General features: G+C 41.0%; 1 protein-coding gene across 1 annotated transcript; it reads left to right on the top strand.

Moving 5' to 3' along the window:
* Positions 1-203: 203 nt before the first annotated feature.
* On the top strand, positions 204-20,844 carry SHISAL2A (shisa like 2A). Its single transcript, XM_056356251.1, has 4 exons — positions 204-417; positions 8,011-8,150; positions 15,003-15,088; positions 20,371-20,844. Exons 1-3 carry the CDS (start codon positions 236-238, stop codon positions 15,032-15,034), a joined length of 354 nt encoding a protein of 117 aa, XP_056212226.1. The 5' UTR covers positions 204-235; the 3' UTR covers positions 15,035-15,088; positions 20,371-20,844.
* Positions 20,845-27,120: the final 6,276 nt, after the last annotated feature.

The following is a 27,120-nucleotide window of genomic DNA, read 5'->3' as shown; positions in this document are numbered from 1 at the left end:
CCCCCTTCCGAAGGGCGGGAAGCGCTGCTCGCTCCCTCACCTCAGGGCGCGGGCGGCTCCCGCCGCTGCCCGCCTTGCGGCGACCCTCGGGCTGGGGAGTGGGGGCCGCGGCGGCTCCCGCCCGCCGCCGGTGCAGCCCCCCGCCCGCCCGAGCTCCGCCCGCTCGCCGCCCTACCTCCCGCCCGGGTGCCGCCGGAGCCGAGGCGCGGGCAGCCCGGCGGGCGGCCGCCGCACCATGAGCGCCGAATGCAGCAGCTACCTCACCGCCGACAAGGTGCTGGTGAGCGGGTTCAGCTGCCCGCAGACGGGCGGCGACGCCCGCGCCGTGTACTGCTGCGGCTTCCAGGACGTCAAGTACTGCTGCGATGACCCCCACAGCTTCTTCCCCTACGAGCACAGCTACATGTGGTGGCTCAGGTAGGGGAGCGGCGGCGCGCCCCCGGCTCCGGCCCCGCATGGCGGGCGGTGGTGAGGCTCCGCGGCCCCGGGGGCGGGAGACCCACGTCGGCCCGAGCGTGCCTGCCTGCGGGTTTGTGTTTCTGAGGTACTTGTAGCCGGCTGCCTGTGTCCCGCTGAGAGTAGCGGCAGAGCTGCAGCTGCTACCCAGAGAGACTTCTGCTTGTGTCGGGGTGATCTCTGAGAGAAGGAACTCGTGGCCTTTGTAGGGGAGCGCTGGGGACGCTGAGTGCCCGTGTACGGGGCATGCGGAGCGTCCCTGCGGCCCCGCGGGTGTGGGGAGCGGCCCTCGGCGGGCCCCGCGGGCGAGGCGCTGCTTGCGTAAAGTTCCCAAGGACTTTAGCTACTTTTCTGTGTGTAGTGAGATCAAGCGCTACATCGCTTCCACTTGGTTGATGGCAGATAATCAGGCTTGTGCTTGCTTGGGTCAGCGCGAGGGTCCATGTAGCTCTGGATCACTGCGCACCACTGCTGGCTGTGCCTGGCTCCCCTCAGGCTCTTAGTCCACGCTGGCTGTGTCAGGGTGTTAGTACACCTCTGCATGGTGCTTTCATTAGCTTTCTATGGACTTGTTATCCCTCGTTTTGTCTAATCCCTTTCTACGCTTGCTTCTACTCTCTGCTTCTGCAGCCTCGGTGGCAGCAGTCACTACCTGCTGTTTGAGGATACATCCTTTTAGCAGTTCTATACTGTTTCCTACCAGTTTTCTGGAGTGCCCTCTGGTAGTAGTGTGAGACTTGGCAAACAAAAATTGCATGTTAAATTTATGCACAATATTAAAAATTTTGTAAGCATTTGGTGCATCAGTTCTCAGCTTTCAGCTCTCCAAACCGAACAGCCTTAGTCTTTTTGGACTCCCACTGAGACAGATGCTGTGTCCCACTGATCATTTTGGTTGCCTTTCTTTCATACCTTTTTTCACTCCACAGCGCTGCTCTAGAGGTGCATAACCTGGAGCTGTGTGCTCATGTGGGTATGGTAAGGTTTTACACGCTGGCAAGATGCTGCCTTTGGTCTTGCTCTCAAAATCCTTGCTGTTGGTGGTGGCCACCATTTTGTTGATGTCTTTGGCTGCCAGTGCACATTGACCTCATGATTTCAGTGAGCTGTCACTGATGGCTCTAAAACTTTTCTTGAGTTCACAGCTGCCAGTTCTGAGTTCATTGCCATCTAGGCTTGGTTTTGTTTGTTTATATATTACATTATGTACACTGAAGCTCATTTACGTCACTTTTGCCTGCTTGCTCAGTTTTCTGCAAGTCTTCTAGCATTCTTTGCCCTCATAGCATTTGGTCGCTTGTAGGGACTCAGGATCGTCGGAAACTCAGATTTCATTCTTTTCCAGGTCATAGATGAAGACACTGAATAAAATCAGTCTCGCCAATGATTTCTGGTGACTTTTCTTTATACTGAAAAGAGACCACTTAGCCCTGTGCGTATTCTTTTAAGCAGCCTTGAATCTGTAACAGAACTTTTCCCTAATGCTGTGTCAGTTCAGTCTTTTTAGTCCCACCCTCAGTGCAGGGCTTTGTCAAAGGCTTTTTGAAAAATCTAACTCTGTCTGCTGGGCTCTTTTATGCATCTGCTTATTGACAGCTCATAGATTCCAGCAGGTTAACAAGGCAGTATTTCCCCCACATAGTAATGCTGGCTGTTTAATGAAAGATTTTTTTGTCAGGAAGCAGGAAGTGCCAGAAGCTTCCTGAGGGCAGAGTGTGGTAACAAGTTGGATGAGGGTAGTGGCTTCACCATCAAAGGACGTATCCCTCATATCAAGGTGAGGTGAGTGGGGCAGGCCTGGGCATCGTGGCTTGGGGATAATAGCCAAGGTCAGATACAACCCTGTGCCCCCCACTCAACGCCCTGACATTGTGTTTATCTCTTGGCTTAGGGATATTACTCCGTTTTTTACAGACCTTTCTGTCTTGCCAGGGATGGAAATCAGATTTACTAGTCTGTAGTTCCTGAGTTCCCCTCTACAGCCCTGTTTTAGGTTGGAGTTACACTCCCAGCCTACCAGTGCTCTCGCAGGGTGGCCTTATGTTGCATGCCCTGGCCAGCAGTTTTGCAATTTCACATATGAATTCATTCAGGGCTCTTGGAGAATGTTATCCAGTACTGCAGGCTTACTTTAATTTATCTGGTCTAATATTTAGTGTATAATTATTTAAAATCTAGTTTGGTGCAGATAGTGGGTTGAATGTGGGAATCTCCCAGCCAGCCGCAGCTCTGACTGGCACAGAATTGCTCAGCTTCTCTGATGTGAGAAGACATCCTCAAGTGTCCTTTTTTACGCTTTTTCTCATCAAATACCCATACTGGTTTAATGTTACGTGATTTTTTTGATGTAGTCTTTGACTGGTTTGGTCACAGGAAGCCTTCTCAACATGGGAGAACTACTGAAAGATTAAGATGACGTCTAGCTCTTGCATCTTGATGAGACATTGTAGTGGAGACTGTTAGAGCTTGATCTTTTCAGAAAGTACCTCAAAGAACTGAATCCTATGAGAGGCTTTAATGAAGCATGTCTCTGAATGTTCTTCATTTAGAAAGATTTTCTGGGTCTGAGAAGTATGACTGCTTTCTTTACTCCAGAGCTTTTTAAGTTTCTCATCTTAAACCTTTGTTTGCTTGACTCCCCCCATTAATTTGAAAGCAGTGACTGAATGTACCACCAAGTGGTTGGTGGTACCTGAGGGGTTATTTTGGTGATAAACCAGGTAGAATTTCAGGAAGCTATTGCATGTATCTCTTGTGTTTTTTCTGCTGTGGGAGACATGTTTGCCAGACCACTTGACAGTCAGCTCTGATGGAAGCAGCTCATGGAGAAACCAGCCGCCTAGGCAACCTGAAGCAATAGTCACTTGCAGGCCTATGCTGTTGTTCTTTTGCCTACTCACTACTGCCGGTACTACATTTAGAGCTATATACTGCACTATCCCTTAGCAAAATGGAACCATCTTTTCTCCTCCCACTCCTGCAAAAACTGCAGTGTTAGACAAGTGCATCCTAACACCCGCTGTACTAGGAGCAGCTGGACAGCCATAAGTAATTGACCTTTGAGGAACTCTGGCACATGTCATATTTCCCCCTGAATGTATTATCTGTAGTATTTCTTTCTCACTTATTCTTTCTTTTTTTTGCTGGTACTTAAAATCAAATAGTATAGTCGTTCGGGTTTTTTTTCTGTTAGAACAGCCTATGTTCCCTTTACACATTTATTGAAAAGCTGACCTCAGCAAAGAAGAGTGAAAATTGTCTTTTTTCTGTCTCTTGCAGCAGTCAGGAGCCCATAGAACAGGGAAGGGCACATTAGGAAAAGGCAGGAGTGTACAGAATTTGCCAGAAGGTTATGCAGCTTTTGAAACCACAAAACACAGATGCTGTAAAACAATAGTGAGCAAAACACTGAACCACTTGCCCTTCATATCTTTATGTTGTGCATGTACATATAGTCATCATGACATCTACTTTACCTCCAAAGCAGAGTGGAAGGGGAGAAATACTGAGCATGTAGCATTTGTATTGAACTGTGATGCAGTTAGGGTCAGTCAGCACCTTTTTTGTTTCTCGTTGTTCTAAAATTATTTAGAATTATTTTTGTCACTCTTCAGTTAAGTTTTATTTTATCAATTTAATGGCTTCTTTCAGTATCAAATAAAATTACAGTACCTTTTATAAGTTTCATGTAATATTACAGATTTGATTAAAACTCTGGCAGGCCAAGTATAGATTTTATTCAAAATGCTCTATGAATTAATACCCATAGAACCATGGTGACCTAATGGTGTAGCCAAGCTTTGCTTAGCTGTACAGATCCTCGGGAGTCTGCTTTAGCTTTCCAAAAGAGCAAGTCTTTTGTTCCCATATGGCCATTCTTCCAATCTTCAGGGAATATTTGTTTGCTTTGCAAATACTATATACAAAAAAAAATAATCACTGCAACGATGGCATTAGAAACTTTTGATTCACTCAGTTCCGGATGACTCATGAGCTTCCTTTTAATCTACCAGTGGACATACAGCATCTGCTTAGCCAATATTTAAATTTTTCCTAGCTGTTGTTGGTGTGGATGGACTAATTTTATGGACTAAAAATAACTGTAGGTGTGTGCTACTGAGCATCCCGTGACAGAAATGTCAATGACCCACTAAACAGCTTCCTGGAGAGCAGCCTGGGGAGCCCTAGAGAGTCTGCTGGCAAGAGTGGAGCCTCTCTGTCCAGTAGAGCCCTTGTGCAGAGGTGTGTGGCAGTGCTACAAGCTCGTATGTGGCACTCGGTGTAACAGCAGTAGGAGCATTAGTGAGATGTGTGGTATCGCTGTATCTTTATTGAAGAAAAGTATTGTAGAAAGTAACTTGGGAGTGTTCTGTTTGGTCTGTGGATCTTCTACCGAACTTAGCATTGCTTATGTTTCAAGAATTGTGTAAATGCTGCTGGGGTTACCCCTAGGCTTTCATTGCCATTTTTATGCTAGGTCATCGTTTAGGGGGTGTGTGTGTGTGTGATGTTAATGCGGAGGTTTTCATTTTCTAATGAGGCCATAGCTGTGGGCAAGAGTGACTTTTTAGCTTGCTTGTTTAGTGTCTCTGTTCAGAAAACTGATCTTTAAACACCTAGTGTTTAAGGTAAAGACGAGAAGATGGCAAAATGTTTTTATCAAGGTCTTGTCTAGATGCATATGCAGCACCACAGTAACTGCTGTAGAATCCAGAGAACGTGCTGAAGGGCTGTCTTTATTTTCAGAGGAGGGTGATCATTAACATAATCAATGATCATAGTTATTTTGGTATTTTGTTTCTGAAAACAGTTTTAACTATTAAGAAAAAAGAAAAAAAAGATTGTGTTGTGGTTAAGGAACTTAAGTGTTCAGAGCTGTGGAAGCCATACTGAATTCCTCTAAATTAAATAAATTAAGAAACAATGCCTCACCCCCCAACTTTAACACCAAATTAACCTTAAAGAAATAGTCATACGTTCTAAGAGAGTTGATGGCTTCAGCATGTGGAGAACAATCTGGTATTGAAACATTGTTTAAAAAGAGTAAGTACAAACTGAGTCTTAATTTCTCATTGATTTAGGAAGTGGAATCCAGGGTGTCTATTTGGTTTTGTGATGCTGATCTTCATGTTTTTGGTGAGATCTTTTCACATTGCTGATGGAGCATGACAAGTACTTTTAGTGGCATAAAACCTGTGGTAGGTCTTTGACCTATAGTAGGAAATAACGAAGAGTTCCTCAGGAACTGCTTTTCTTATCTTTGCTATTTGTATCTTACAAAGCATCTTACACAAGTTACGTAGTAATACTGAAGATGCATGATGCTGTACAGTACACAACTGTATTGTTAACGTCATCTTTACAACTGCATGGAGGAGAGCTACAACCAAGAAGTAATAGATGCCTGAATGGAAAGACAAAGAATCAATGATTAATATGTACTTGATCAAGTCAGCTTTAGGATGGCTGACTCTACTTAACGTTTGGCTAATGGTGAGCAACCTCCTTTGTTCTGCACTGCACACTATTATTTAACTAGAATATTAAAATAGGGCTAGTTACTGACATGACAAAAAAGCACAAATACTTGTCTCTGAAGAGCCTTTGGGTTGGTATTACTTCCTCAAATAGATTCAGCTGTGGAGAACTTCCATGGTTCAATGGTTGCTCACCTCAACCTCCTCTAGTGTAGTGTCTTCTGTTTTGTCCATTTGGGTCAAGGTATTCCAAGTGAAAATGCAAAAATGAGGCCAGAACACAGGTGAGATCTCTGGCTGTAAGGACATACTCAGATTCCATGTTAAGCAGAATATTGCTTGCCTGTAAGTTTTGTTTGAGCCAAAAAATGATAAGGGAAAATTTGCTTAATATGTGCATATATACACAAACATACAAGGACAGTCTAGTTCATATGGATGATAAATACCATGAATAATCTTCATAGGGGTAGAGCTGTTCTTTCTAGAACCAATCATTCTGCTGATAATGAATTATTTTAGTTGTGCATGGAACTTAACACTGCACAAACTTCATTAATGGATCTGACCAATAACTGATGAGAACTGCATCTTGAAGTCATACTGGTATCTGTTCTCATCCTACTGATCTTAAGAGTTTACCCTATGGACATATCTGTCTACTGGTGTTATGGGAACTTGCAGAGAAGCTTTGCAGTAGCTTGAATGTAAAATTCATAAAAACATCCCAAGGCACAATTCTTCTGATCTCCCTGGAAGGTCATAGTAGAATTGACTTCTCACTGATAGCAGTGATTTATAAAGGCATTTTTATCGCTAGAGGATGGGGTTCCTAGAATTTAAGACTTTCATCTCTCTCCTGTCCTTTTTACGTCTGCCAAAAATTGTAAATATACCAGAGTAGTAATACAAGGATTCTCAGTCCTCGGACTCACTTAATCTGTGACCAAGAGGCTGCTGTACAATTTCACCAGAAATCTTTGACATGGACTGTAGAATAGAGGATTGGAATGCTGAAGGCATAAAATGGCCCAGGAGAGGATAAGATAGTAAATGATAGCTAGACTGTATTGCAACCAGTCCTTTAGTTCATCATGAGAATATTATATTAGGAAAAAACTTGAAAAGAAGGATTGGAAATAAGGAAGCTGCTAAAGGAATGACTGTATGTACATATACTGTCTCACTGAGCATCTGTGGGAGAACTATAAAGTAGCTTCTATCCTGCAGAAGTAGTATACTGATAAAATCTATATATAGTATTGTGTGTTTGGCCTCCTGAATAATTAAGTTCCTGCTCCTTTGATGCTTTTGATATTGTGTGTAAATTAATTCATCTTTACTTTTCCTTTTACCCTGACAAAGATCATGGAAAAACTTCAGTCTTGATTGGAGATTTATTGCATTAACACAAAGGCACAACAGTGATCACAGTACTCTACCCTGCTTTACAGAGTTGCTAACAGAATTGAATAACATGGCTTGCACATTTTATATCCTGTTCTTTATGGGCATGTCTTCCTTGGTGAGAAGTCTGTGACAAATGTGTACTTTGCTTGGAGTACTCCAATGGGCTCTTCTTGCAATAAAAATAGCATTTCAAATAGAAAATACGGATTTAATAGTCATGTTGTTTGAGGAAAAGGACTTTGCTTGGGCTGCCTGGAGCTCTGGAAGTGTGTGCATATATTTGTGTGATACTATGCTTATCTAGGAATATACCCTGCATTGGAGAAGTTGTTGATCTCAGTGATGCCAGTTACTGCATGAAGTTATTTCTGATTTTCATAAACACAGTTTAAATCAGGCTCAGGAGTCGTAAGCATAGGTAACATGAAATGTCACTGAGGGCCAGGTGTTCAGCTGCTGTGTAGTGATATTGACCATTCTGAGGGCAATGAAATAATTCCAGTTTATGCAACTTAAGTATTGAGCTCTAAACTTCAGTTTGCGGTAAAATACACAGTCACTCCCCTGATGGAGTGCAAGCAGCCTCCAGACAACATCCTGACCATTGTTTTAATGGGTATCTCAGGGTGTTTTTACACTTAATTTCTTTGTTTTTCTCTCTTCTTAGTGTTGGAGCACTTGTGGGCCTGTCGATAGCAGCAGTGGTCCTCTTTGCTTTTATCATCACTGTGTGTGTTCTCTGTTATTTGTTTATCAGCACGAAGCCACGCAGCAAACTGGATACTGGTTTAAGCTTACAGCTGGCAGGTAAGACCAGTTGTTACTTGACATACATTATCTCCTGCAGAGGAAAAGCCTTATTTTGTCTTTAAATGGATGTGGAGGAATCCAACAAACAGCGTGTATTTTCTTTCTGATGGGGACTTCAAGATTTAGTCAAGCTATCTTGCTGTTTTACCTTCTCAATGAAATCTGTACGAAACTCAAATGAAAAAAATGTAACAGAAGCTCAGTATATTTATTTAGTAGTAGGAAGAGCATAAAACTTTGCAATACTGAGTAAGTGTGCAACAAATAAGTCCCTTTATCAGCAAGAGGCTTAATGATTTAGTTGCTCTGGATTTCTTGTCAAGAGTACGTAAGCATATAGTAGTGATTCCATTCTGGGAATAAGAATCTCAAAAGAGATTTTAGGTGTCTTTTCTTGTGACAGGGAGAGATCATTCTTTTGTCTTTCATACTGACTTAGGATCCAGTCTTTGAAGTCTAAGACTCTTTGCTTCAGTCCCAGTAGTTCATACCTTTGCGCCCAAACTGTGTCAGTGGATCCCTGCAGAAACAGTGCATGTAGCCAGCACTAGCTCACTGGTGTGGGAAAACCTGTTGCTGCTGCCACATTTCACTACATTTGTGAAATCTGACTGCAAGTTTTGATGGCAAGGTGGGGTGTGCTAAGTTTTGCCCTTTGTCTTGGACTTCCTAGGTGTTTAAATGTGGCTTCAGTAGTTCAGCCAGTAAAGTTGTAGGAAGTAACGGGAATGTTGTACTTAATTAGGTCTTGGAAGTTGAAGAAGTTGAAAAAGGGGAATAGTTCTTGGGAAAAAAGTCCTCTCACCTCAAATTCTTTTTTCTTACTAGTTTTTAAAATGTTTCCATACCTGCATGGCAATAGATGACCAATGAGTTACTATAATTATAGCCTATTATACAGCAGTAAACCCCTTCTGAATGTCTAGTTAACATAGTCCGCTCCATACCAAACTTCTTATGTCTTGTTCTACAGAGAATGCAGGCTTTGCTCTATAAGTTGTTTATAGGGATGTCAGGAAATGCAAAGCCTCCCTTTGGAGCTATATAAGCTGAGCAAGCTGCTGAAGTGAAAGTCACACATTCAGCAAACTGCTACTAATCTGCAAATTGAAAACTTCACACCTGTCCTGGAAAGAGTGGAAATAAGACCTGTAACCTAGAACAGCCTAAATAAACGCTTGGGTGGGATGAACAAAATGCCTGGTGATCTTTCACAAGATGGTTGTATTCTAATTATAAACTGGCATTATGCTTTTGAACGTGTTGCTGTTTAATTTCTTCCCTCAGGTTTTCCTGCTATGGCATCAGCTTGTAATCCATTGCCAGGACAGCAGTGCTGGTTTTCTCATGCTTTGTGTTTTTGTGCCAGACATGTTTGGCATATGGGGAGCTGGGAAGGAGGCAGGTGCTACTGCTGCCAAGTGATGCCATCTTTCTCTACAGACTCAAAACCTGCTGCAAAACCACATCCTGCTTTGGCATTAGAGATAGTTCCTCTCTTCCTATCATGAGGTGAACCGCATCCCAAGCTCCTCTACTGATGACCCAGCATTCATGTAGGCATCCTGTTTCCCATGATTCTAGGTGTTATGACTCCAGGAAGCTGAGAGATCTTTGCTCTTTCCAAACCATCTTCTGTGTTGTTTTTAGCTTTGTTCAGACTGCATTGCTTTGTATTTGAACACTGTTTTGACTTTGCTCTCATCCTGTGTTTTTTGCTTTTATTATTCTGCTTCTTTGACTGCTCTGAATGACAATTATTTCACATCTAAATTCTGATAGCTTTAGCTGTTGATGAAGTGGGTTGCCAGAAATTGAAAGCCAGTTGCTTTGCCAAGGTTGAGAGATCTTTGAAAATATTGAAGGATTTAATTGACAAGCCTGAGTACTTATCTTCATTATACTTGGGTTTCTTTTGCATGGAAGTCATGCAAGGGCTGAGTATCTATGAGATGACTAGCTAGCTACTTTCAGGCCTGGGGAACAATAAAAGCAGCCTCTCCTCTTTCAGTTTTTCTGAGATTTGAACATAATCCTGTATAGGCTGTAAAAATGAATTAAAAAAATTAAAATAATCTTTAGAAATTTCAGAAAATTTTAGGCCTGTGGATCATGAGTTTTAACTGTGAACTCAGTTCAGCCCTGCTTTTTCTGAACTAGCATAACCTTGCCTTTAGATGAAAGCTGTCACACATTAGATATTGTGCAGTGTCTGGACCCCTGGAGCATTTAGAAAGCACTCATTTATAAAAGCAATACTTGTTACTATATTCAATTTCACCCATAATATATCAGCTTAGTTGGAGTTTTGTATTTCATTAAACATACAATAGATTCTTGTGTGCTTCCCACATCTGATAGCCAAAGTTGGTCATTGTTCTGTGGGCGCATCCAAGATCTCCTAAATATAGAAGTGGAATTGTTGAATTTTTACAGAAATAATTTCACATGCAATCATAAATATAAAAATAATCTGGATGTGTGGCCTTTGTTAAAGTCTCTGATTCTGCAAAAGACAGATCAGCTGGAATTTGGCTCTATTTAGTCTTGAACAAATGGTCTTCAATAGCATCACCACAGATACTACCTTTGGGGTTCCTGAGTTAGCTAAGCATGTTGTTAGCCCTATCAAAAATTAGTGTTTTAATCTGAGAACTAAATTTCAGGGAAAATGAGCTCAGCCACTGGTGTAGACCAGCAGTAACTACTTAAATGTTAATGGAGTTATACTTATTTCTATTTGTAGTATCGCAGTATAGAGTGCGGAATAGATCCCTTATATGCAAGACAGTGTGTACTGGCAAACGAGAAGATCCTACATCCCAAGGAGTTCACAGTCTAGTTTCTCATCAGATCTAGTATTTCTCAACAAAAAGCAGCAATGTACTTTACCTCTTTCAATGAAATCCTCTCCTTTTACAGGCAAAATTTCAGTTCTTTATACATTGCTTTCTTATTGTTTGTGCTCTGTCTCAGAATGCAAGGTTCGCCTAGGATTTGGCTTGTGGGTTAATGATCTGCTTTACTAAAGTGTCAAAGTGCTTCATTTTTTCTTCTATCCTCACATCTACATTCAGAAGTAGGGAGGTGCCATTAGGTCTGTCTCACAAGGAGACAGAACTGCAAGGAAGTGTCATATTTTTAATACTTTTTGTGTCAATTTAGACATTCTTGTCTAGTGGAATTTTGAAAGAACTTCACTAACCAGAAGAGCTTTTTCCCTTTGCTTGTGATACCTCTAAAAACGTGGCTCTAAGACTAGCTTGGCACAGGAATTCTGTGGTACAGAGAATTGAGCCGTGGTTTCTGAGACCAAGATGAATACTTAAATCATTGGACCGTACTTTCTCTTAGCATAGTGAACTTGCTTTTTAATCATACAGGTTGCTCAGTAAGCTCTTTCTAAGTGAAAGGATTTTTTGCTGAACTTATTGTAGGTGTTTCTGTTTTTCCCATTTGAAAGCTGGAGAACTATGTGTTTCGTGGTAAAAAAAAGCCCCAAAGGAATCTGAGCCCTGAGAATGCAGCTATGCATTATGCAGTTATGGATTTTCCCAAGATGAAAGGGAATTTGGCTATACGCTTTGTTCTCCTTCTAATGAAAAAACTTCCCTTTGTGCGAAAAGTTTATCCCCTTCAAAATGTAGGGAGCTAGGGAGTCACAAAATTGTGAATGTTTTGTTAAGGCTGAGCAAACAGTGCTGGAGCATCTAGAGGAGATGAGGATGACTGAGTAGAGATTGCATAATTGCCAGGAGAGAAGTGGTAAACAGGCAGAAAAGCAGAAATCTAGAGGCGTATCTGCTGCTGAGCTCTGAGAAAAGGTGAACATATGCTTCCAGGCAGCTGATGGGAGAGCAGTAGTCATCTCTGCACACCCCTTAGAATGGGTTTTGCCATCAGAGATAAAAAGGTAAATAGAGACTCCCCGCTTTCGTGACCCAAACAGTTTATAAACACATTTTCTGAGTTGCCTTCATATTTCTACCAGCATTAGTCCAGGAAGACCTTTGAGGCAAGGTGTCCTATATCACTGCGAAGCGAGAATAGCAAATTACATTTTGTGATGGTAACTAACATTTTCCTTTAAAACTTAGCACAGGAAACCCTCTATAATGTATTTGGAGTCAGACAGCAGGGACCTTTAGGTTGGAGTGTGAAGAGAACCATGGCCTTGTAAATTACTCATAAGTGCTGGGAGAAGTGTGCTTTAATGAAAGAGATTAATTCTTTGTTCTTACAAAGCAGTGACATCATAGTATGCTAAAGTTCATGGTTTCATTTCATAGTAATAAAAAAATCAGCTCGAAAAATAGCCAGATGACCTTCCTGTCCCTATTTCTCTCCTTAATTAAACATTCCTTATGGAGCACTAATCAAATATACAAAACATTTAGGTATTTTGATGAAAAAGCACCAAACTCTCACACTTTCTCCTCCTTAGCTCAGTAGAGTTATCTGACTCTATTCGTTCTGAAACCATCCGACTTCAGAGACACTGTGCTTGGTTTTTGGAGTATGCATTGATAGGGTTGCTTTCTAGGTTTGTCAATGATTTCCACTATATAGTCTTTCTGCAGCTGGCCTTAAATTTTCCCCAGTTAGGCTACTTTGCTCTTTGCCAGCCATCTGCCTCAGATATTTGTATATGGGAAAAATCAGCCTAATGGGCTCAACTGTTTAAAAAAAAAAAGGGCTTTTTTCTTTAGGAAATGAAGAAATTTCCTGTTTTGGAGCTGGGAATTCAAATACAGTGGAAGGGTAGCATTAGTTCAAAGCTACATCACTAGGACAGATTAAATTTGGGAATGGTTAAATTGGACTCCTTAGCTTTTAAATTTCCCAAACTTTCTTGTAGTAGTGAGTTTTTTGCAGCTCATTGACTCAGTTTTTTTTTAACTGCAACAATACACATAGATGCTGTAAGCTGGTTTAGATATGAAATCTAGACAAGCTTCAAAACAGGGTGCCTTCCTCTATAACTGATTAGGATTATTTTATTTTTTTTTACTCTTTGGGTTTGCTTTTTTTCATCACAGCTGAAATAACTCACTGAAGAGACCTGGTTTCAGCTAAGAACTTGGCTTAAATATTGTACAGACTTGAAATGACAAACTATCAAATCCCATTTTGATATTTTGAAACCAAACTGCAGGTTTTTTCAGTTCAAACAAAATGCAACTTTCAAAATGCTTCAAAAACAAATGATTCCTTTGCCCAATTTGCTTTGTTGCAGTTTTTTTTCAAATGAAAATATTTGAATTCTCAACTTTTCCTCCCTTTTGGATATAGGGAACCTTTTTAAATCCCTTCCCTACATTTCCTTGGACAGAGGCACCCTGCCCAGTTACGCTTTGCTTTTCGTTCTCTGTGTTGGCGCAAGCAGTGGGAAAGTGCAAAATGAGGTCAAAGACAGTGTTGGACTAGAGGCTAATGGGCAATACAGGGAAGCTTGGCCTGGAAGGAAGATGAGCTCCATAAGGAGACTTAGATGAGACGATGGAGTAGAGAGAGGTTTTGGAGCCAGTAGATAAAGGAGAAACTGCAAGGACCTCAATGTGCCTGGGAGCATGTGGAAGAGGGACTAGGCTAATGGGGTTGAGAGCAGCAGAGCAGGGAGGCAATGATGCTGGAGGGGATGGAGAAACTCCTGTGAGGGCCAGGGAGTGGAACAATGGCTGTGGGTGGTCTGGAGAGCAGAGGTGGGGTGCTTGAGGAGAGGGATGAAGAGAGAGCCTTGCAGATGGAAAGCATGCACAGGAACAACTAGAGATTTAGGGCAGAGAAAAGAGATGGGAGGGACTCAAAAGTATGAACTGTTGTTCACAGACATGGGGACTAGCATGGGAAGCATAGTAGCAGAAAATTAGGACTGGAAACTGAGTGAGGAAACTGGGAAGGGAATGAAAGAATGAACATAAGGTAGGAAAGAAATAAAAAGTTCAAAGTGTGGTCAGGAAAGTCTTTCCTCCTTGAGCTTTGCTTTCTCTGCTGTGAGCAGGTATCAGTGAAAAGCACTGGCAGAGTGCTCTCTTCTCCCTTTGTGACAGTGACCCATTGCAGACTGCTTTTGCTTTGGTTATTCTGATCAGCTCGGCAAGCTCACGTTATCTGCACTGAATCTAAAGATTCCAGCCCTTCTGCTCCAAGCAGATGTCTGTCAGTTACCCGGTGGAATCTGATGAACTATTATTTATTCTAGCCTATGAAGCTGTGCTCTGAAAAACAATATTCAAATACTATTAAGCTTGAGAACCAAACATTTAAAAGATGGGAGGTACCAGAACTTGAGATTTTCTGGGCAACTGGTGAAATGCCTAACTAAAAATTGCTTTATTTGCTCCTGTCATCTCTTTAATCTTTCTGAAAAACAAGTGTGATGCTTCTTTCACGCAAGGAAGTATCGTAAGCCTCCACTCACACAGTGGTTTGGGATCACTGGATGGAAGGTGCAGTGACTACAGTAGTGACTGATCATATTTGGAGAGGGGTTAAATTTTGAGATTTCTGATCTGTTTTCTTGAATATGGGAAATTTTTCTGCCATTTATTTTAGCAGACTCTGATTTCCTGCTGTAAGTGCTACTTATACCACAGTGCTGCTAACTTAAACTGCTCTTCATCTTGATGTTTATTCCCTTTTAACACAAGTAAGTTAATAGTTGCAGCCTCCCAGGGCTCAGGAATAGGAAGTGGGATGGCTCTTGTTTATCCCATCCTCTGAAAATTGTAGAGGAAGATTCCAGGAATTGTATTTTTTCTAGTGCAGTAGGCACCTATGTGTATTACTGCTTGCAACTAAAGGAAGAATAATGCTGTTAGTTTTACTAAAAATGCTTTTGTTTTACAGAAAGTGAGACTAGAGGGAGTTCGATATGTTAAACAACAGAGTCACTGGATGGATTCTACTTTCTACTAATGCTGTAATGAATATAGGTACAGTGAGAACTTTTATTTTCATCTTCCTCTTGTATTTGTATACCCTCTGCTCTGTTTTACGTGTGGTGATGCAGATATGATAAGCGTTTTTTAAAATACCGTGATTTTTTATGTGGGTTTTTAGCTTTCTGAAAAGCACTAGCAGACTGTCTGTTTTGCTTATACATTGCCCTGATGCTGTCCTTGCACAGGGAAGTATCTGCAGAGATTTGAACAAAGTCCTTCCATAGAGAAATCTCTTTTTGATTTACTTGTACATGAATAGTCCACCATGGTTGTGTGCCAGAGAAGATTACGTACCCCTTATGCTGTATTTGTCCTTTCCCTGATGCTGTCCATGGTGCACCAGAGCTTACTAAGGGGGCAGCCATTATAACTTGTCATTCAAAAAAAATTCTTTAGCGACAAACTGCTAGAAAGACTCTGTGACAAAGGGTAAGAGCAATGAAGTATCTGGTGGGTAGTTTAGTCATACCCTGCTTCTTGGGATGCTACCTACAAGTGCTGAGTCAAGTCATGATAGAGAACTGAGGAGGGTTATCTTGCAAAAAATGAAGTTTCATATACTGACCTGATTTTTATGCTGAAATCCTGTTTAAAAGTCGAACTGCCTATGGCACAGACTGTGCAAAATAGTAATTCAAATGTATGCCAGTACCGATGAATTATACTTCAGACTTAAGAGGAATTTGTAAGTAACGCAAAAGACTTCATATGGCATGAAACATGCATTTTACTTTATGCAGGGTGTAAAAGCTCATAGCTAAACAGCCACAGAATGTGAGAATAGCCATAGATAAGCAATGTCTGTCAGAAAAAAATAAAGTGGGCCTGCTTGCTCAGCAGTTTTTCTTAGATGAGGAGGGATGTAAATTTGTCAGAGTTCCCTACTTCACGTATTTTCTGTTGTACCTGTGCATTGTAAGTGCACCTGCATCTTTCTCAGCACTCTATTATGAGCATAACAGGTTGGTTTGGGCTGCTTGTCCTCATGAAAGTACTTAAGTGTAACAAAACTCATTTTCAAACTCCTAACCACCTCCACACGCTTTTTTTTCCCCTGCTGTTGCAAATGAAATGGCTTGTGGGAGAAAAATGCCATGGGAAGACTAAAAAGGATCCTGCAGTCAGAAAGCCATCTGCAGTGAGAAAATCCAAAAATATCTGAGGCAGGCGCTAAGTGCTGAGATAAGACCTCAGTTCAGGTCTGTGAATGTGGCATTGCTGAAGGCAATGAACCTCTCATTTCCTCATGCTTCAGTTTGCCAGCCTTCCACTGTAGCGTAGAGACTAATGTTTGTGGAGTGCTCTGAAGTGTAACCTGCTAACCAGTGTTGCTTACAGGAAGAGAGAAAGGAGGAGAGAACTGAAAGGCCAGCTGCAAAGCATTTTTTTGTAGTGTTTGAATGCACGCATGATATAAAGACCAAAAAATTTAGAAGCTTTGTTTGTGGATGAATTATCCGGTTCTTTTTTGTCGGCTAAATGAGGCTGGCATTGTTACGAAGACTCCAAATACTTGAGACCTCTTTTTGGGATAAAACTAGGAAAACTGTGCCTTTAGCCTGTGAGCTTTTTTGCTTCCAGATCCAGAATGGAGCAGCTGGAAGCTTTCTGTGTAAATGAAAAGGGAGGCAAGGGGCAAGGATCTTTTCTGAACTTCAACAGATAATCTGGTTAAGTGTTGCTAGAAATTCCAGGTTTTTCATTGTTTTTTGTCTTCTGCTTTTCATGTTGTCTGCTTGTTGCAGATTTCATGCCTTCACCTGTTACAGGGAGCTGCTTCACAGTGCAGTGATAAGCCAGAGAGTTCAATGGCTGGGAACTTTCCACTGCTGTGACAAAGCTATACGTGGCAATTAGATTTGATTTAACATGCATACTTCCTCTGCCAAATTCACTGGGTTTTAATTGGGAACAGGACCCCCTACATACTTGCAACTGTAGTGCAGCATATAATTCAATCTTCTTTGCATGCTCTTTTCCAGCAAAAGGGCAAACACAGCTTTTAGCTTTAAAAAGGGAAAGGAGAGGAACTAGGCAGCTGGAGGCATCGCTTCTAATTTGGAATAATAATGTATTGAAATAGTTAGCAAGAGTTACGCACAAGAAAAATCTGACACAGATTTAGTGAAGACAAATCATGACAAACCAGTGTAATTTCTCTTTGTCAAGGTAATTTTGCCTGTCAGGTAAGTGGGAACAAGTGGCTATGAGTATGGGTCTTTATGAAAATGCAAAGAGAAGTTTTCAGTGGCTCATTCACAAACAGATTTTTGGAGGGAAGGATGTCTCAGTACTCTATGCCTGTTGAGTAGTAAAAGCTTGGTTGAAGGAGTAAGAGGCAAATCTATAAAATTTATGGATGATACCACATTGGGAAGGGTTGCAGGACTCTGGGAATAAAACTACCTTTCAGAATTATCTCAGTGCCCTGGAGAAATGGTCTGAAATAAAAAAGGTGAAATACAATAAAGATAAAAGCAAAGTACTGTATTAAAAAAAAAGAATCAAGTCCCCAGATGTACCCAAGGGAGAATAACTAAGTAGTGTGTGTGGAAAAATATCTGGGGATTTACAATATGCCATAAACAAGAATATTGATGTTCTGGGCTCTTCTTTTAGTCTGACATACGAAAGAGGGGAGCTGTGTATAGGATGTAAGATAATAATTGGCTGCAGCTAGTACTGGCAGTGCCTCTGTTATAATAATGCTCTTAGGTGTTAATATACTGGAGACGAGGGAAAATTGAGAAAATGATGAAGATTTTGGAACAGCAGGAGAGGCTTAAACTGGCTTAAGTCTAGAGAGGAAAAGATGAATGACAGTGTTCACTTATGTGAAATAGAGGACAGTGATTATTTTTCCATGTCTGTGACAGGATAACTAATGCGCTAAATTTCACATTGAAGTAGATCCCAGTTTAGTGATGGAAAAAATCTTCCACACTGTAAGGGGAGAAGTGATATTGGACCTGCCGGTGAGGCAACTTGTGGGAATTTCTTCCAAGGTCATCTTGAACAGGCTAGACTCACACTAGTCAAAAGTGAGATAGATGAAGGATCTCTACAGCCTTAGTGTGTGTGGGACTGTGTCTTAGTCCCAGGCATCCCTTAGGCCACACCAGAAGTCCTTGGCTTTTTCTACACTGTGTCCAGGTCTGGGAAAGAAATGTCTGTCATACTACTGCTATGAGTAGAGACAGTCTTGGGCGCTGTGTCAGGCTGTGTGTGGGTCTGCCCCCCAGTCTGGAGAAAAAGTGATGGCCATAAACGAACATCTGAGCTCCCTTCTGATCTGGTATTTCATCAGGAACACTGTATGTGGAGGCAGAATAGACTAGACTTTTCCAGTTGAAAGGGACCTACAATGGTCATCTAGTCCAACTGCCTGACCACTTCAGTGCTGACCAAAGGTTAAACCAAAATAAGGGCATTGTTCAAATGCCTCTTCAACGCTGACAAGCATGGGGCATCAACTGAGGAGATTAAGACACGGACTCCTGAATCTGACCAGAAGACCTTTCATTAGTCCAAAACCCATGCTTATATATCCTCGTTCGCTGTTCACGCACAACATACTAAAATATCATTGGTTAATCAATACTGTTCACACTTTTCTTGGCTAATCTCTGTGAGTTTCATGTTCTCAGCCAGCCGCCGACATGTGGCATCGCACATCCGCTCCAGCCTCGCTTCAAATCCCGTTTTTCTTCCAGGCGTTCAGCCAACCTTATCTTTCTTTCTTCTTTAGCCTTCAAAGTCCTTCACAGGTGTCGTGGCCTCTGGCACTTGCCATAAAGCTCTCTACAATCAACCACCTCTCTAGGAAGCCTGTTCCAATGTTTGACTACCCTCTCAGTAAAGAAATGCTTCCTAATGTCCAGTGTAAACCCAGCTTTGAACCATTCCCATGTGTCCTATCACTGGATCCCAGGGAGAAGAGCTCAGCACCTCTCTCTCCACATTCCCGCCTCAAGAAGCTGCAGAGAGCAATGAGGTCACCCCTCAGCCCCTTTTCTCCAAATTAGAGAAGCCCAGAGTCCTTGGCCACTCCTCATAAGCCCTTTCCAGCCCTTTCACCAGCTTTGTTGTCCTCCTCTGGACACATTCAAGGACCTTAACACCCTTCTTAAATTTTGGTGCCCAGAACTGCACACAGTACTCAAGGTGAGGCTGCACCAAGGCTAAAAACAGCGGGATAATCACCTCTTTTGACCAACTGTGTTTTAACATGCCCCAGGATGTGGTTTGCCCTCTTGGCTGCCAGGGCACGCTGCTGACTCATACTGAGCCTGCTGTCAACCAGATGGCAATACTGGAGGAGGGTACCAATCTAAGGTTATATGTATGTCTCATATGTTTTAATTTAAGTTGGTCAGGAATGTATAACCATCCTCATAGCCTTAAGCAGAAGGAAATGTAGAATGTACAAGAAGTATCACTGATAACTCAGATAAGCATCATTCCTCTCAATGAATGAACCAGTACCGAAGTGGTGTTCTTTGGTGGTTAGGATACTCTTTGCTGATAGTTGCTCTCTGCCTTGAAATCCAAGATTTTACACTTCAGAACATCTGTCAGTAGCTGAATTAGCTGAGATTTTCTGGCCAGACTTCAGTGCATGTCCATTGTTTTTTGCATATCCAGACAAACATCTGCTTCTAAACCCATCTCTACCAACAGCTGTTGTGCTTCCTCAAAAGCAATCTCGTTCTAATGAGCAGTAATTTTTTTTGTGCAGAAATTCTTCAAGTGTTTGGAATATATATTTGTATCCTTTAGGATTAAAGGCACACATTGTGAGTATGCTGTCATACAAAAATAATGAAATGCGTGGTTTAATGTAGATATTAGTGGTGTATTTTCCAAGAGGCATTGCATATAAATGTTAGATGAATGATCCTGTCTTTATCTGCTAAGCCTTTTTTCTTTTGTTTTAACACCCTTGTGCCTTGAGTTTATCACAAGTAAGGTGTGAAATCCTCATTTGCATAGCAGAGGAGCAATAGCAGTTCTACCCATCGACATACATCCCCAGAGGAGGCATTTAGTGTTTCATAGCTGTAGTAGTGCCCTTCAGAGGTGTAATTCTTCACAAGATAAAGGTCAGGAATCTAATGAGGTGCTTGGGAAGAAGTAATGCCAGTGAAATGGATTGAGCTGTGTGGTTTGTTCTAGATTTGTTTGTAGGATCTTCCTATCAACTTTGCTATGCAGCCGAGGGAAAAAATCTTCCTCTTTCAGTCTAATTCTTAACTGTGATTGGTATTTTGCAGATAGAGAGCTGCATCCTTCACAAGACCCCCACCAAAACAAGCTGTTTGACAAAGCCAAGTGGCATCAAGAGATTTCCTGAGCCACAAAGATGAACTGTGACTGTAAGCCACAAGAACCTGAATCACTCTTCCAGAGGTGTTTCCTGGCTATTACGACCAGTGTTGGTAACCAGAGGCCAATCTGAAGCTATGCCAGGATATGTATTTGTGTATGGTTACTGTACTGAGAAGTAGTATATTTTGATTTGCACATACCAGCTACTGCTGCTAGTAATTTTCATGCAAATTGTTGTCTTTACTCTGTGCAGTTCCAGTGAGATAACACAGTTGCCAAGCAGAGCAGAATTTGGCACACCATGTTGACCAAGCTTTATTTTAAGCTTTTATTGTGTGTCATCTTAGCGTGGTGTCTTCACATCATGAATATGGTTGTCTTTAGCCAAATGTGATTGTTTGCTGCACAAACACATGTGATGCAGTACCTCAATAAAATCTGACATTTGTGTTGTATTTTTCTTAATTTATCATTTTCCCCCACCTTTGTTTCCTCAGAAGATTCTCAGGGATCTTAAAATCATTTTGATGGGAGAATTTTCCAACAAAACAAGTGAAGTTAGTGAAAGGTTAATTTTTGTAGGGAAGTTTTGATTTGAATAGCTGTTCTCATAGGAAACAGAGAACACTGAAATGAATTGAAATAAACATCCACAAATGTTTTGCAGATTCTACATCAAAATATGTTGGAATATTTATTTTGAAGCTAACTAAAAATTTTCCAGTAGTGTTCCAGTTTGAAGCACTAATTTGTGAAGTGTTGAACTTCCTTCAGGTAATCGAAGAGCTCTAATTGCACATTTTATTTCCCCAGAAGTCTTAGGAACAGCCAACATAATCTTAACTATCATATTTGAGCTTTCAAGTCTTTCAAGCTTTCAGCCTTGAAATCATGAACATTAACAGTAAGGGTTTCTTTTTATCTTGTGAGGGTTCTTTAAGATCAGTGATCAAAAGAATTTCTAAAATATTTAACCATGCTGTTTATATTAAGGCAGTAGATAGGTTGTATCTTCCATTTGCAATGAAGCCTATTTATGTACCATGTCAGTTTTGTCTCTGGCTAAACTTCAACTTTTTAAGATCAGATCCTTGACAGCTTTTGGGAGTGACATCTTTGTGCGTGATAGTGCTTGAAATGTAAACTTCTTTACAGCTATCTGGCATTATGCATAACAGAACCCCAAGTGCTTCCAGTCTAAGCTACTCTTAAGTTGCATTACTTGTGTGAAATAATACACCAGTGTCCTCAAAAGAAATAGAGACTGTGGTAATGTTCTCTCTATAACTGTTTTCGTATCCTATCTCACTAAACTGGCTTTTGCTACTGTGGCCTTCTAGAAAATTAAAACCACATTGGATGCACAAAGAAAATATTTTTGTAACAATAGAACGTAAACCTGATCTTCCAGCCTCATAACTTTCTTGATTGGGACTGTCAAACAGCAGAAGGGAAAAAGATATATGATATTTGCCATCTGGTTTCCTTTAAGGATTCCAGCTCTCCCTGACATGTACATTCTGGAAGTGTATGCTTCATTTTAAACCATCGATAAAAGACTTACAGAAGATGAAAAAAAGAGGTTTAAGTTATTTCAACTTCATACAAACTTGGACCAGCAATTTTGTAATTTTTAAATTTTAAAGTATTAAAGTTATTTCAAAGTAATAAAAGGTACTCTATTTTGAATGTTGCAGATCAAAATAGCTTTGGGTTTTGTCTCTAGGGCAATTTCTGAACATTTGATTCCTCAAGTACTGGGCTTTTTCTTCATTTTGAGTATCTTAAGATACCAAAGTAGCAGAATAAAAGCAAAACCAGAATGCAAAAAAGCACCCAACTTACCGTTCTTTGCCTATGTGCAATGCCTGTTGATGTTTTCTGGTATTGTGTTAGGAAAATCCATTTCTTTGCCCTTTTAGTCAGTTATTTTGTAACTGAGGGTTTCTAAAGGTCACAAAAAAGTACCTCCCACACTGGTTTGGTGAGGGAATTGGCTTGCTGCCCATTAACAGCTTTTGAAAGTAATGTGCAGTTGCAACAAGGGTGGCTCCCTGTGTTTAATAAACATAATATGGCTTAATGCACTTGTTAGGCATAGCACTAATTTTTTGCCCTAGGAACATTTTAAGCTTAAGTTGTTTAAATGGCCTTGTAAAGCAAAGTCAGGGCTGTTGTGCTATCATCATCCATACAGAAGCTAATAAAACTCATAGGAGTTGCTATGAGCATTTTTTATTGTTTTTCAAAGTTGAGGAATTTTTGTAATCATAAGGGCAAATTAAAAGTGGTAGAAGCATTGTGTAATAGTATGCGATAGGCCTCATGGGCTGTGGGATATAGAAAGTGTGCTTTGTCTCTCTGCTTTTACAGATACCAGCAAGGCAGCACAAGCGGTGGTCCCTGATTGATTTCACTGGGACCAGGCTGGCTGGGTCCCACTGGTAGGTCTGGGAGTGGCTGCATCTTTCTTTGGAGTCACGCTGGCAGAAGTAGCAGCTTGCTTCAGAGTGATCTACCTTTCCCATCCCTACAATTCTCTGGATATTTAAATTTGCTTGTAATCTTTAATCTCACTTTGGGTCTAAGTAGAAAATACCTTATCAATGGCTCCACAGTATCAGTGAAGTACTTAATGACTTTCATAATTTATCACCTTATTCAAGTATAATTCCTGAAAACTTTGGCTTTTGCAATTTCCAAATTATGGAGAAAGACCAAAGAAAAGTCTCAGTTTTACTGAATGAAAATAATGTCTGTTTTCATTTTTTTTTTACCATGACAAATGCTAGAGATCCTCACGACTGTTCTATCCTTCAAGTTCTGAAAAACATGAAGCAGTAAAAGCATAGATTCAGCTACTTTCTAGGAACGCAAATGAGAAGCTTTTAAGTTTTCATCTGTTAGCCTGAAGCTCACAGAAATCTTGTCTCTCTTAATTTGGGGTAAGGAATTTAAAATTTTGTTGAATAGATTTAGAAGTGATTATATCTATAAGGTTAGAGAAGTGGCCAATTAGTAGGTGTCTATGGAAGATCTACTTGTTCTTTTTGTAGCCATTTGTTTAGAAGTTTGTAAAGTTAAGAAAAAATGTTTAAATAGACTTCATATTTTAAGTGATACTGAATAGTTGGATAAAGCTCCATTAATATATTGCATTAAAAGCAGAGGATGAAAAAATTCTGTAATGGACAAGTTTTTGGAGAGTCTCTTCCTAGCCACATGAAACTATTTCTGGTTCAAAAGAGATCTCTGCTACACTGAGAAATTGAAGAAATTGAAAACCTGATCTGAACAACCACCAGCAGCAGGATCTGTCTAATTTCCCTGCCACCATTTACTTCCAGAACAGAACTTTGCAAACAGGGTGCTGGTTTCTACTGGTCAACAGGATTGCATTTAGCATCCCTTTTCTGTCATTCTGTTGTGCCTTTAGTGACCATGAGAATGTGGTCTACAGGCAGAGATAATTGATTTTTATATATATGTGTATGTCTATATGGCACATTTTTATAAAATAAATGCCTTTGGGAAGAATCTATCCAAGTATCTCTGAATCCATAAGCCTCTGACATATGCTAAAATTTGGATTTTAGGTATGTTACACACTTGCTACTTTAAAACATCTTTTTAGTCTTCTCTGTTATTCCTATGCTTTTTCCAATCCACATCCTTTGGAAAAACTGTTGAAGATCCTTGCTTTATATACAGAAGAGTACATTTTGATGGCAACAGAAAGCACTAAAAAAACTGTTGAAGAGCCTGAAAAGCCTTGCTGTATATACATAAGAGTACATTTTGATGGCAACAGCAACACAAAGTGTTGAAATTGGTTAGTGGTAACGGTGTAAGTAGAAAGAGCTGCATGTATGCACTTTTTTTTTGCAGTTGATGTTTCAGGGAATTCTAGCTGAAGAGTATCTTATGAAACCACAGCTTCCCTTTCCCATTTGTTAAAAAGAAAGCTGGTGGCAATAGGATGTTAAGGACCATGATTTTTTTCTTTGCTCCATCACCTGTGCTGAGCATTATGCCAGTGTCACATGGAGGTTTTAGGAAAAAATAAGTAGTTCAGGCTTTTGTTGGCTGTGGATGGACTGCTGCCAAGGGGTGTGGAGGTGTTGATGGGACAGCCTCCTGAGCCTCCTGAGCCCTCATTCGGGCAAAATCTGTACCAATTCCAAAAGGGTGTGCAGAAGCAAAACCCAGGGTTTGCCCTTAGAGTTAGAGGGAAGTGGCAGGGGAGAGCAGGTAGCTGGCTGATGAACGTTATATGTTGTCAATTCTCATGTTTAATATGATAACCTGGATTCCACAGGTAACACCTTGCAGTGACGTGGCTTTTTGCCATTACCTCTGGCTCTGTGTTCTCCCTCTTCTTTCACACAGTGTGTAGCAGATGAAAAGCCTTCAGATGTTCCTGTATGGTCAAGCGAGTACAAAAACGGCTCTGCATGTGGCTTTCAAATAGCCATGGGACTGGAATCCATCTGGGAAACCAGAAGAACCTTGTGGAAACCAGGTCTCAGGTCAGAACTATCCTTATCTGAAGTTGTGACCTACTCCAGGGAGGAGAGCAAGATATTCCCCTTGTTCCTGATGAGTGACTACTTGGTTCTGCGAACACATGTAAGGTATGTTTCCCTTAATGAATGCATGGCAAAATTGAATCAGTATTTTTTTCCTAAATGCATCAACCACAGAAATTTCAGTAAATTGAGTCTGCTTTTTTTTGTAATGCTGAATCAAAATGTCAAACCAGCACAACTCAATTATAGGAGAGAAAATAAAGCAACATGCTGAATACCAGCTACCAGCAAATTATTTATGAAATACTTCAAATTGCCAGTGCTGTAACTACCTGTGGGAAATGAGAACAGACAGGAGCATAGATTCAGCTGTGGGAAAACTGACTCGGAGCAACTTGTTTGCAAAGTTTCAGAATTCAATTTTTCACTCCATCTGAGCTTTATAGTCTGGTTGCACCCTTCAGTCTGTTGCTGGTTTTGCTAAAGAAATCTTTTAAGTGCAAAAAAAGTGAGGGGAGGGAAAGGAAGAACCAGAATTCATGCATTTGGATTTTTGAAAAGGTAAAGAAGCTTGCTATTTTTTCAATGCAGTATTGTTCCGCATTTTGCTGTCCTTAAAAAAGATCAGTCACCCCAAAATCCTTTCTACAGAGGAGACAATATTGCAGCTGCATCATTTTTCTTTGCATTTTAAAGTAGAGATAATTACCTTATTCCTTATTTTTATGGTGCTAAGAGACAAGGTGCAGTGACTTTAATGTCAGATGAGGTCATATCTGAGTACTTCATATTGAATGAAAAGCTAGATGCTTCCAGGGAAATAGCTTTATTAATGACCAAGGCAACAAATTCAGATCTCTCCACAGTTAGTGGGAGACACTAAGTAATTCTAAGAAATACATTTGGTATTCATGCAATACATTGTTTTTAAAAAATAGTAACAGTTTGGGAAATCAATTGCTAAAGTTACTGGCTCTAATGCCTACATGTACAGATCAGGTCTGAGTAATATGATTCTTTTAAAGGGCAAGTTACTAGATTCTGTAATTTGTCAATATTTTCTATTTTTTATTTTCTCCATTGCCATGGGAAAGCAGGAGATGGGAAAGCAAAGGTCATGAGGTCTGGTTAAATATTTTGAAGTGGTATACACATCCTACAGATCCTTACCTCTGTACCTGAGGATGAACTTACTGAGTGTGAGCACAGGCTGCTGATAAAGCTGGTACAACAGTACTGTGGTAGGACTGTGATTTTAAAGATATATACACTATCATATCCAGATCCTGATCCTAATCTTGTTCTCCATTTGGGGCTGTCGGTGTGGTTTGCCTTGGTCTTGCTGTGCCTTGGCTTTCATTCTTTCCTTTTTTCTCCCCAGTGCTGTGATGGTGCCCCGTATGGAGGGGCTGGGGAGAAACAGCACTTCTCTTCCCCATCACATCCCCCTCTCTTCCCAGCAAAGCAGCAGAGCAGAATTGGCTCCCTCATCTGCAGTTGTTGGGTCCCAGGAGAAGAGGTATGCTCGAAAAGGGAATCCTGTATGCTATAAAGTAATTCTGCAAGATGGAGAAGGTCCTAGGAAGTGCACTGCATCCCTGTTATAGGCTTTGGGGTTTATCATGGATGATCCCAGTCCTCTCCAGTGGGATTGGCTAGGAAGAAAGAAGCTAATAAGAAAGAAACCTACAGTCCTCTGAATGTCTACTGACCCCTTCTTCAAAAGCTTTAATAGAGCTGCAGAATGTGGGAGCAGTGTGACACTTGTTTGATACCAGCATCACGAAAAATTGAGCCCAGTCCACCTGTCCACTGTTTCAAGTCTCAGAGTCTGACAACTGCACACTATGGCCATGTTGATGACTACAGTGTAAGTGGGTCTGTCAGGGGCACAGATGGAAAGGAAATGCCTGGGTTTGTGCTGGAACTGAGGGAATAGACGTAACCACTGCTGGGAGTATCCAATTCTTATCCCACAAGTGCCAGGCTTTGAACCCAGCCCCTGGCAGGATAAGATCCACTCAAACTTCCTTCTGGCAGCTCTTGAGTTTCAATTGTGTCCTGGCAATATTTTTTTAATTTTGGTTAGATGGAGAAAAAATGCCAGAATTCACTCAGGCTGATTTTATAGCAGAGTTTGGAAGGCAGTGTCTCTTAACGTGTTAA

Source organism: Falco biarmicus, chromosome 11 (assembly GCF_023638135.1).
Source record: "Falco biarmicus isolate bFalBia1 chromosome 11, bFalBia1.pri, whole genome shotgun sequence".
NCBI classification, from domain to species: Eukaryota; Metazoa; Chordata; class Aves; order Falconiformes; family Falconidae; genus Falco; species Falco biarmicus.
Note: the sequence above shows the minus strand (reverse complement) of the source record. Positions and strands in the feature narration are given on the sequence as shown.